The sequence below is a fragment of the Nerophis ophidion genome, linkage group LG27 (genome assembly GCF_033978795.1).
Source record: "Nerophis ophidion isolate RoL-2023_Sa linkage group LG27, RoL_Noph_v1.0, whole genome shotgun sequence".
Classification (NCBI taxonomy): Eukaryota; Metazoa; Chordata; class Actinopteri; order Syngnathiformes; family Syngnathidae; genus Nerophis; species Nerophis ophidion.
The window spans coordinates 6432773-6445272 of NC_084637.1; the positions used below are offsets into that span (position 1 = coordinate 6432773).

Genomic DNA, 12500 nt, shown 5'->3' on the forward strand with positions numbered 1-12500 from the left:
CCACACTACTGAAACGTTCTTACATGCACAAGTAAAACACTCTTATAAAATCCTGCTTTACACGCTACTGAAACTGAGAGCTTTTTATTTGTTTATGAGAGAATATTTTTTCAGTTGTTTATGTAAGTGTTTCAGCAGTGTGAATGAGAGAATTTCAGTAGTGTATATGAGTGTTTTAGTGGAGTGATTAAGTAGTATGTGTGTTACTGAAAATGTTTTCAGTTGTTCATGTGAGAGCGTTTCAGTAGGTAATTCTGAATAATAATCCCCTCATAAATTCCCACCAATAGAGTATACACTGGTTGAATGTGTACTATTGAATCATTCTGATTCAAATCTTATCTTCGAAACTGAGAATAGACATTGATCGAAAAACTGCTCAGTGGTCTTGTGGTTAGAGTGTCTGCCCAGAGTTCGGTAGGTAGTGAGTTCAAACCCCGGCCGAATCATACCAAAGACTATAAAAGTGAGACCCATTACCTCCCTATCAGTGGTACTTTAACTTTACTGAAACACTCTGATGCACACAATTGAAACACTGTCACACACACGACTGAAACGCTCTGATACACACAATTGGAACACTCTCACTCACACACACTACTGAAACGCTCTGATGCACACAATTGAAACACTTTCTCCCACACTACTGAAACGCTCTCATATGGGCGAGTGAAATGCTCTCATATGCACTACTGAAACACTGTCATACACGCCAATGAAACTGAGAGCCTTTTATTTATGTGTATGAGAGAATCATTTTTCAGTGGTGTATATGAAAGAATTTCAGTAGTGTGTGTGAGAGCATTTTAGTAGAGTTTATGGAGGGTTTAAATATACACCAGTTGAATATGTACAACCCTATCGTTCTGATCCAAATCTTATCTTCGAAACTGAGAATAATGATGGATTAGGGACGGCATGGCGCAGTGGAAGAGTGGCTGTGCGCAACCCGAGGGTCCCTGGTTCAATCCCAACCTCGTCACATCCGTTGTGTCCTGAGCAAGATACTTGCATGGCAGCTCCCTCCATCAGTGTGTGAATGTGTGTGTGAATGGGTAAATGTGGAAGTAGTGTCAAAGCGCTTTGAGTACCTTGAGGGTAGAAAAGCGCTATACAAGTACAACCCATTTATCATTTATTGAAAACCTGCTCGGTGGCCTTGTGGTTAGTGTCCGCCCTGAGTTCGGTGGGTCGTAAGTTCAAACCCCGGCCAAGTCATACCAAAGTCTATAAAAATGGGACCCATTACCTCCCTGCTTGGCACTCAGCATAAAGGGTTGGAATTGGGGGTTAAATCACCAAAATGATTCCTGAGCGCCGCCACCACAGCTGCTCACTGCTCCCCTCACCTCCCAGGGGGTGGAATAAGGGGATGGCTTCAAATGCAGAGGGTATTTTCACCACACCTAGTAGTACTTTGGCTTTAATTAGTTGATACAAAAATAACAAGTCCTGTCTTCACCGTAAAACTTATTTATGTCATTGTTGTTGAATTTTATGCAAGTTTGCACACTTTTCTAAAACGTCCACACCGTCAGCAGAGGTGATTTCCTCTAATTCAAAGTCTTTTTGTGTTTCCCCTGTCCGTTAGGTGTCAGCATGCTGGCCGTGGTTCTCATGTATCTGATGTGGGTCCAGGTTCTGGACACCCTGGAGGACTTTGCCCTTTGGCAGCGTGTAAGCGGCCGCCCGGCCTTCCACCTCAGCGTCCAGCACGGTCCGTCCTTCTTCCTGGCGCCGGTGGCCTCCTTCTTCTGCCTGCTCTCCGGCCCGCTCTTCCTCGTGCTGGCACAGAGCGCTCGCCCTTTAGAGCAGCACCACCAGGACAAAAGACCAGAAGCTCCGACGCTTGAAACTGACCTGTAAGTCTCAGAATGTCCATTGTATAGTCTTAAAAACTTACAGTGTAAATGACATCGTCCCTGCAACATCTCAATGCGTATCAAATAAACCAGATGATCCCTCTGACCTTCATCAGTGAGGATAATTGGAATACCTAATTTGAAAGTTTTTTTTTTGTTTTTTTTTAATCTAATGATTAGACCCGCTCTGCCTTTATTGTAATTGACGGATGCCGTTTGACAGAAGTGCTGAAAAGAAAACTGTCGAGCTGGAATGTGCACATGAGCTGGACATCAGAGAGACGCTCGGGTCACAGGCACAGAGATAATAAATGAGGCTGTCACAATCCATTTCCTGACAGGGAGACACTTTTACGCCACCACAGCTAGAGAGGAGTGTTGTCTCTTAACGGCATTCTCTCAGTGACGAGGAGTAAAGCAAATGGATAATAAAATACAAACCCTGTTTCCATATGAGTTGGGAAATTGCGTTTGATGTAAATATAAACAGAAAACAATGATTTACAAATCCTTTTCAACCCATATTCAGTTGAATATGCTACAAAAACAAGATATTTGATGTTAAACTCATAAACTTTAATTTTTGTTTGGAAATAGTAGTTAACTTAGAATTTCATGGCTGCAACACATGCCAAAGTAGTTGGGAAAGGAAATGTTCATCACTGTGTTACATCACCTTTTCTTTTAACAACACTGAGGAAACTAATTGTTGAAGCTTTGAAAGTGGAATTCTTTCCCATTCTTGTTTTATGTAGAGCTTCAGTCGTTCAACAGTCCGGGGTCTCCGCTGTCGTATTTTACGCTTCATAATGCGCCACACATTTTCGATGGGAGACAGGTCTGGAATGCAGGCAGGCCAGGGAAGTACCCGCACTCTATTTTTACGAAGCCACGCTGTTGTAACACGTGCTGAATGTGCATTGTCTTGCTGAAATAAGCAGGGGCGTCCATGAAAAAGACGGCGTTTAGATGGCAGCATATGTTGTTCCAAAACCTGTATGTACATTTCAGCATTAATGGTGCCTTCACAGATGTGTAAGTTACCCATGCCTTGGGCACTAATGCACCCCCATACCATCACAGATGCTGGCTTTTGAACTTTGCGACGATAACAATCCGGATGGTTATTTTCCTCTTTGTTCCGGAAGACACCACGTCCACAGTTTCCAAATATAATTTGAAATGTGGACTCGTCAGACCACAGAACACTTTTCCACTTTGCATCAGTCCATTTTAGATGATCCCTGGCCCAGAGAAGCCAGCGGCGTTTCTGGATGTTGTTGATAAATGGCTTTTGCTTTGCATAGTAGAGCTTTAACTTGCACTTACAGATGTAGCGAGGAACTGTTTAGTGACACTGGTTTTCTGAAGTGTTCCTGAGCCCATGTGGGGATATCCTTTCGAGATTGATGTCGGTTTTTGATACAGTGCCGTCTGAGGGATCGAAGGTCACGGTCATTCAATGTTGGTTTCCGGCCATGCCGCTTACGTGGAGTGATTTCTCCAGATTCTCTGAACCTTTTGATGATATTATGCACCATAGATGTTGAAATCCCTACATTTCTTGCAATTGCACTTTGAGAAACGTTGTTCCTAAACTGTTTGACTATTTGCTCACGCAGTTGTGGACAAAGGGGTGTACCTCGCCCCATCCTTTCTTGTGAAAGACTGAGCATTTTTGGGAAGCTGTTTTTATACCCAATCATGGCACCCACCTGTTCCCAACTAGCCTGCACACCTGTGGGATGTTCCAAATAAGTGTTTGATGAGCATTCCTCAACTTTATCAGTATTTATTGCCACCTTTCCCAACTACTTTGGCATGTGTTGCTTGCATCAAATTCCAAAGTTAATGATTATTTGCAAAAAAAAAATGCTTATCAGTTTGAACATCAAATATGTTGTCTTTGTAGCAAATTCAACTGAATATGGGTTGAAAAGGATTTGCAAATCATTGTACTCCGTTTATATTTACATCTCACACAATTTCCCAACTCAGATGGAAACGGGGTTTGTATATTCTGCACTGATGTAGCAAGCAAAAGTAGCTTGCTACATCAACACTATATATATTGAATTAACACTTCCTACATTTCTTTGGGGATATCTTGCCTTGTAGTTTAGTTACATTTAATCCAGAGAAACTGGTAGTTTAGTTTGCCCGTCACTGGATAAAGGTAAACCATTATTGGTTTTTAGACTTAATAATAAAAAAAACAACTAATAACAATAAATAAAATCTTAACCTGTAGTGACTTATTCTCTTCTCTAACATCCCGCTAAGAAACACATATTACCGCATTCATTTAAATGGCATCCGAGGCAGAGCGAGGTCGTGACACAGTGACAGTAAGTGATAATTAACTCATGTATATTTTTTCCTCGTCATAAAAACACTATTGTATCTAGTTTGGTGCAATTTGACGAGACTTTACAAGTTGATAATTGGAAAAAGGCAAGAGGCGTGAGCAAGGATCCTGTGATTTCTCCATCCCTTCATTTTTATTTTTATTTTTTTATTAATCTGGCGTGTGAACGAGGCGAGTGTAATTACACCTGAGCGTGTCACAAGCACTTGCCATGCCTGAACGTCTCCGTCACCCACCCCACCTACGCAGCGGGCACACTGGGGCTCCTGCAGGGCGTCACCAGTCGCCTGCTGCTGTCATCTATTGACATTCAGTGTGATGACCTGGATTCTTTGGTGCTGCGGAAAATAAACAAGAATAATCACGATACCTGCAAAGCACATTTAGACTTACACTATAGACCAGACCTGGGCAAATTAAGTCCCGGGGGCCACATGCGGACCGTCAAGCTTTTCAATCTGGCCCGCCGGACATTCCCAAGTATTACTTTTAGATATTTAAGAAGGAAAGTGTAGCTGCCATTATGATGTGCACTCATGTTTTCTAATGACCGTAAGTTTTGAACTATACAAAGTATTTCAATGGTTGGAATCTGCGTTTATGGATGATATACCAGTTAATATGGTAATCTAATTAGTTACCATGGTAATCTAATTAGTTACTATGTTAATCTACGTCTCAGCAGCTCAGACGAGACACCAAGCAGTGTGGGCGGGAAGCGTTTCCACAGACGCGGAAGGAGCTTTTCACAACAAAGTTCTAAAGCAGGGGTAGAGAACCTATGGCTTGCGAGCCAGATGTGGCTCTTTTGATGACTGCATCTGGCTCTCGGATAAATCTGAGCTGACATTGCTTAACATGAGAAGTAATGAATAATTCCACTTGTAATAAGTGTTAAAAATAATGTTCAAAACGTAAAACATTCTCATGCATTTTTAGTCCATCCATCCGTTTACTACCGCATCTGTTCAGGAAGTTGCGTTAAGAAGTTATTTATTTATTATTGGTTAGTGTGGGGCTCGTCGTCCTGGGGGTTCTTCAGACCACCCAGCACCAACATGAGAGCCCGTTTCAGGGTTACAATATTGCTTTATTTTTCAATAAGTCTCTCAGTTGCTTTCCAGCAATTGTATTTTTCTCTTTCGTTCTCGCTCGCGCTCTGGCTCCAGCCCCAACCCCGTCTCTCCTCCTGGCTGCTGCTTATAACAGAGCAACAGGTGATTAGATAACAAAGCTCAGGTGGGCCATCTACGCAGCTCTTGCTGATTTTGAGGCCGGTCCCGGCACACCTTAGTTCGCTGCAGGCCGGCGGGCCACGCCCCCTCCATAGTTAGCTTCAGAATAACAATGTTATTACAAAGAATACGAGACCTATTATACTCTACAAATGTTGGTCTTACTTAAAAATGCACGTGTTTAGTTGTGTTCAGTGTTAAAACAAAATATATGGCTCTTACGGAAATACATTTTAAAATATTTGGCTTTTTGGCTCTCTCAGCCAAAAAGGTTCCCGACCCCTGTTCTAAAGCTTAGTGATATATATCAGATGTATCAAATTGTAGGTGGCTTTATTGCGTACCTTTCGCGTTCGTATTTCACTGTTTGTTGCATTTTTGTTGCGTTTCACTTGATTGCAAAATATGTCAATCAAAAGAGCGTGTGGCATTAATATATTTTGTCAATATTCAGTGTTTTATCGTTCATAGAAAAATGTAAAATTTCATTATGTTTTTTTAAGGCGGTCTGTCATGACGTTTTAGCATTCAATCAGACATTATTGTGAAGTTTTGTTTTAGTGTCCCTAAAAAAAGATAAACCGGCCTCCAGACACATTTTTTTTCTCCAAATGTGTACCCCGAGTCAAAATAATTGCCGTGCGGGTTCTCAGGACCACCAAGGAAGGACATTGTGGCGCAGGTTAGGCTTTTTTATTTTTCAATAATAAGAGTCTCTACGGGTTGCTTTTCAGCCTTGCCGTGTCCTGCTTCCTCTGCCTTTTCAGTCGCGTGCGTCTTCGTCTTCCTGTGGCTCTCTCTCGCTTTCGTTCAGCATCCGCTTTCTTCTGGCTCCTTCTCTCTCCGTCTCTTCTCCTGGCGTTTACAGCCGCTGTAGTACGAGAGGAGATTTAATTTGTGCCCAGCTGTGCGAGCCACGCACTTGATAATATTTGCGGGGTTGATTCCGGCGCGCCTCGCTGCTTGCTCGCAGTCCACGCCTCCTCACTGCCATCTTGGGCCGGGCTCCGACGTGCCCTGCCTCGTTGTGGGACTGCCGGCCACGCCTCCTCGCCGCCATCTTGGGCTGGGCTACGGCTTGCCTTCCCTCACTTTCCACCTCTCCACAACTCTATTAGACTCTATCACAAAAAAATAAGAGTTGTAGAAATTATTTGGAAACTCAAGACGGCCATGAAATTATGTCCTTTTGACCACGACTGTACATAATACAAAAGGGACAAGCGGTAGAAGAAGGATGGATGGAAAACAGAAGAATCAAAAGCAGGCTCGACTGTATTATAACTAAATTAATCAACATAACCAAAATGAATAGAATCACCCTAACCTACCAGTCTTTCCTTCCTATAATACTTGATGTCTTTTCCCCCCCAATAAAAAGTGTGTCAGGACTCATTTTCCAGGGAATGAGTGCAGATGTCAGAATGCCATTGGATCTCATGGCAGGGTCTCAACCATCTAACAGGCTTTAGCAGAAAGAATCAGCACCATTGAGAGGAGAATTAGTCCAACTCCATGTGAGAGAGTACAGCATCGCATCACAACCCCGCCCTGCTAAATCTCAAATCTATTTCTGACACTGGTATTAATTATCGAACTAAAGCTGCTCTTGCATATTGATTTATCAGGCTGCACGCTTGCATTATAACCTATTAGGTGCGAAAGAAGGGGGAGATTAAACGGAGGCTTCAGGGTGCCCCGCGAGACTCCTAAACCGAGCCAAGTCCTTTGTGTTTGTGTGCATCTCCTCACCATGCACCTTTAAGCTTTAAATTTGATTATTTTCTTGAGTGTTTTTTTTTTTTTCAATTAGCCCGGGAATCTGTCCTGTGCACAAATGTGTCTGAGTGCAGACAGTTTTATTTAAAGCTGCTTCTGGCATGTAAAATTGTTCACGTTGTCATGGTTGCAGAAAAGCAATGCAGTTTGGTGTTTTAACAATTCGGTGTTTTACTCTTTGACTTGGCTTTAGCAGTCAGGATTAGGTTGTCAACTGTCCCTTGAAAAACCGATTGGTCTCGTGTTTAGAAACAAATGGATTCGTCCCTCAATGAGCTGTAAATGGACACACTTTGTTCCTGACTGCAACGACTCATTAGATTTAATTAGTCACAGGTTAGGCCAATTGATGCGAGCGTGTCTGATCGCCATATTTGCCAACCTTTGGACCTCCGAATTCGGGAGATTCGGGTGGGAGGAGTATATTTATAGCTAGATTTAACTGAAATTCAAGTACATTTTTATATATATATATATATATATATATATATATATATATTTATATATATATATATATATATAATAAAATAAATATGTATATAGCAATAATTCACTGAAAGTCATTTATATATATATATATATATATATATATATATATATATAATACTTGACTTTCAGTGAATTATAGCTATATATATGTATTTATTTTATTATACATATATACAAATAAAAGTAATACTTGAATTTCAGTGTTCATTTATTTCCACATACAAGAGGATGAACTGAAATTATTTTTTCCAATAATTTTAGAATTTGCAAGCGTACTTCTTCTTCTTACTCATATATATATATATATATATATATATATATATATGAGTAAGAAGAAGAAGTACAAGAAGATGAACTGAAATTATTTTTTACAATAATTTTAGAACTTGCAAGCGTACTTCTTCTTCTTACTCATATATATATATATATATATATATATATATATATATATATATATATATGTATATATATATGTGTGTAAATACATGAACACTGAAATTCAAGTATTACTTTTATTTGTATATATGTATAATAAAATAAATACATGTATATAGCTATAATTCACTGAAAGTCAAGAGTTATATATATATATATATATATATATATATATATATATATATATATATATATATATATATATAAATGACTTTCAGTGAATTATTGCTATACATATGTATTTATTTTATTTTATATATATATATATATATATATATATATATACACCAAATTGTGGAAGATTTGCACTTCCGGGTTCTTCGGACCGCCAATCACCGACATGCCAGGCTCTTCCAGTTTTACAACAATGTTTTATTTTGCAATACATTGTTTTTGTGCTTTTCAGCAATTGTCTTTCCGTCAGTCTTGCTCTCGCTTGTGCTCGTGCTCCACCATCAACCACTCTCCTTCCCTGGCTGCTGCCTTTAACAGAGCGACAGGTAATTAGATAAGCACCCAGGTGTAGATGGCCCAGGTGGGCCGTCTATGCAACGGCCACGCCCCCCTTCACCCATGCATCTTAGTTGTAGTTTTATTTACCAAATTTGAAGGTGTTGAAATTTCCATGTAAAATCCCTAATGCTAATCAGTAGCATGTTTATAGTAAATCACGCATTTTGAAAAGTGGATACTTACTGTGCTTTCAAGTGTTTTCTACGAAACGGCGTGTCTCGGTTGGTCGAGCGGCTGTGCTAGCAACTTCAGGGTTTTAGGTTCGATCACCGCTTCCCTTACACTAGTCGCTGTCGTTATGTCCTTGGGCAAGATACTTTACCCACCCCCTCCAAGTGCCACCTTCACTGGTTTAAATGTAACATACTGTAGATAATGAGCTGCACTATGCAAAGTGCTTTGAGGCACTAAAAAGTATAATTCACTTCTTTTCTACTAGTCATACTTGCTTTGTTGGCATGGAACATTTAAACAGTCCAACTGAGTCTACTCGGAGTGTTGTTTAAGAGCTTGGTTTCCCGCCAAGTGTTTGAGGTATTCTATTCTGCAACCGGACACTGGCATCGAAACGTGGCACTGTATCCGTGAATCCATACTCTGTATCACCAATTGAAGTCAGTCGGTATACTGCATTAAATTACTGAATTTGGTACCCATTCCTATTGGCAAATTCTGAATATGTTTCTACTCGTGTTATGTACCCAACTTTTGATAAAGATGTGAATAGGCAGGTTGAACTAAGAGGCATCAAGATGAGATTCCCATGCTACGTGTTTTTAGATCCTTAGGAAATAGAGGTCCGTCACAAAAGTGGCTGTGACCGCTGGCGAAATAATGAAACCGCCAACAGTGTGACACCCATTTCACACATGGTTGACATCTGGGATAGGGGAACATATGTTTATATTGATGTCTAATTATGAACCCAGGGGTCCTAAGTCGGTAGGAACGAGTCTGTGTTGGACGGACAAAGAGAGCCTTGGTCAGTACGTGCATGTCAACACTGGCTGACTGCTCGCAATCATCCATCCATCCATCTTCTTATGCTTATCCGAGGTCGGGTTGCGGGGGCAGCAGCCTAAGCAGGGAAACCCAGACTTACCTCTCCCCAGCCAATTCGTCCAGCTCTTCCCGGGGAATCCCGAGGCGTTCCCAGGCCAGCCGGGAGACAAAGTCTTCCCCGTGGCCTCCTAGCGGTCGGATGTGCCTGAAACACCTCCCTAGGGAGGCGTTCAGGTGGCATCCTGACCAGATTCCCGAACCACGTCATCTGGCTCCTCTCGATGTGGAGGAGAAGCGGCTTTACTTTGAATTCCTCCTGGATGGCAGAGCTTCTCACTCTATCTCTAAGGGAGAGCCCGCCACCCGGCGGAGGAAACTCATTTCAGCCGCTAGTACCCGTGATCTTGTCCTTACGGTCTTGACCCAAAGCTCATGACCATAAGTGAGGATGAGAACGTAGATCGACCAGTAAATTGAGAGCTTTGCCTTCCGGCTCAGCTCCTTCTTCACCACAACGGATCGATACAGCGTCCGCATTACTGAAGACGCCGCACTGATCCGCCTGTCGATCTCACGATCCACTCCTCCCTCACTCGTGAACAAGGCTCCGAGGTACTTGAACTCCTCCACTTGGGGCAGGGTCTCCTCCCCAACCCGGAGATGGCATTCCACCCTTTTCCGGGTGAGAACCATGGACTCGGACTTGGAGGTGCTGATTCGCATCCCAGTCGCTTCACACTCTGCTGCGAACCGATCCAGTGAGAGCTGAAGATCCCGGCCAGATGAAGCCCTCAGAACCACATCATCTGCAAAAAGCTGAGACCTAATCCTGCAGCCACCAAACCGGATCCCCTCAACGTCCTGACTGTGCCTAGGAATTATGTCCATAAAAGTTATGAACAGAATCGGTGACAAAGGGGAAGCCTTGGCGGAGTCCAACCCTCACTGGAAACGTGGCCGACTTACTGCCGGCAATGCGGACTAGGCTCTGACTCTGATCTTACAGGGAGCTCACAATCAATCACCTTCTCAATTATAGCATGAAGATCCGAAATGCTGTCTCTAACTGAGATGGCATTTTACGTGTCCCCTTTTCTGCCGACGCAGGTGTGAGGCTGACTTTTTTTTTAGACGAGGTGCGACTAATGGAAGTCTGGTGTTGTTTCCGTGAACACGCACGAAGAGGACGGGCAGCGGTTGAAACAAATATAACAAGTTTGAGCGGCGAATCGGAGAAATTGGATAACCGAGGGGCGGAGGGGAGGCCGTCGCGTGGGAGAGGGAGGTGGAGGAGAAGCCGTCTGATGGCGAGGAAGATGGACGGAATGAGCCCAAATGTTCTTTGCCAATCTCGATGTTCCTGCTTCAGGTGTTATTCCACTAAGGCATGGTCAGACGCCAATGTCATTAGTCCCTGAGCCCCAGGTGAATTGGCCACAGTTCCACATGATTAACCCAGATAATTGTGTGTTGATAGCAAGCGTGGTCGATGGAATACAATTTTCAGGGCCCAGATTCCTGAACAAACAGCAAGAGAGATGGCGGCGAAGCTTGGGATGCAGGCGGCGTCTTGACAAAACAGAGACGCCTGATGAATGGAACCCACATCCTTTCTTTTACGGTGGATGCACACTTGGTCAATGGAACCATGCTCAGGCCCATTTTACAACTAAAGTCCAGCGCTAATCTGCCCTCAAGGCCGGTCCCTTTTCCCTCCTAAGGCATGATTGGTAGAGTTGGGCTGAGGCACGGAACGATTGCGTGTACCAACCCCTCATTGTACAAACTTTTCCGTATAGGAACCAAGGATCAAACCTTCATTTATTGTGAGCAAGCTGATTGGTTGATTGATTCCCTCAGAATAAAAAAGTCCTGAGTAGTCCTGGGTTCAATCCCGGGTTCGGGATCTTTCTGTGTGGAGTTTGCATGTTCTCCCTGTGACTGCGTGGGTTCCCTCCGGGTACTCCGGCTTCCTCCCACTTCCAAAGACATGCACCTGGGGATAGGTTGATTGGCAACACTAAATTGTGAATGTTGTCTGTCTGTGTTGGCCCTGCGATGAGGTGGCGACTTGTCTAGGGTGTACGACACCTTCCGTCAGATTGTAGCTGAGATAGCCACCAGCGCCCCCTGTGACCCCAAAAGGAATAAGCTGTAGAATAAGGATGGATGGAAGCTGATTGATCTCGGGTGCTCATTCAGTCAACACAACAATGCTGTTGTAATCTTCTGAGTTAGTTGTTTACTTTTTTAGTGTTTTGTAGCCTTTTGAGACCCAAAAAATGACTGTAATGTGTGGTTTGAGACATTCAGGAAGTATCCACAGCGTTGTCGACACTCCCCCCCTCCTCCGCTACACGCCAGGAAGATTGACCGACAAGGTAATATATTTTTTATTCATTATTACTAATCAATGTAGAGACCTTGCTGTAAAGTGAATGAATTTTTGGATTTTAAAATGAGCGCACCACAGGGCTAGTGGCAGTGTGTCGGCATGGCGGCTGCATAATTCAGCTAGTTGTCGTTGTCTTGACTTTGTTAATAAGTAGAACCTTGACCTATCAGCCTTTTCATGTGTTTTGTAAATTTTACCGCACCGTTTGCAGCTTTTTATTGTGTTCAAACTGTTACTAAAGGCCACCTACTCAGTGGTTAGTGACTGGCCTAAGATCGGTAGGTTGTAAGTTCTAAGTAATACCAAAGACTATAAAAAATGGGACCCATTACCTCCCTACTTGGCACACAGGGTTAGAATTAGGGTTAAATCACCAAAAAGGATTCCCGGGCGTGGCCACCGCTGCTGCCCACTGCTCC

General features: G+C 42.8%; 1 protein-coding gene across 1 annotated transcript in view; it reads left to right on the forward strand.

The window, feature by feature from the left end:
- Positions 1 to 2003, forward strand: part of LOC133544510 (transmembrane protein 182-like) — a 6021-nt gene extending 4018 nt beyond the window's left edge. The window contains exon 5 of the mRNA XM_061889912.1: positions 1595 to 2003. Within this exon, the coding sequence (XP_061745896.1) occupies positions 1595 to 1869 (275 nt within the window). The 3' untranslated portion in view covers positions 1870 to 2003. The remainder of the gene's footprint in view (positions 1 to 1594) is intronic.
- The last annotated feature ends 10497 nt before the right edge of the window (positions 2004 to 12500 follow it).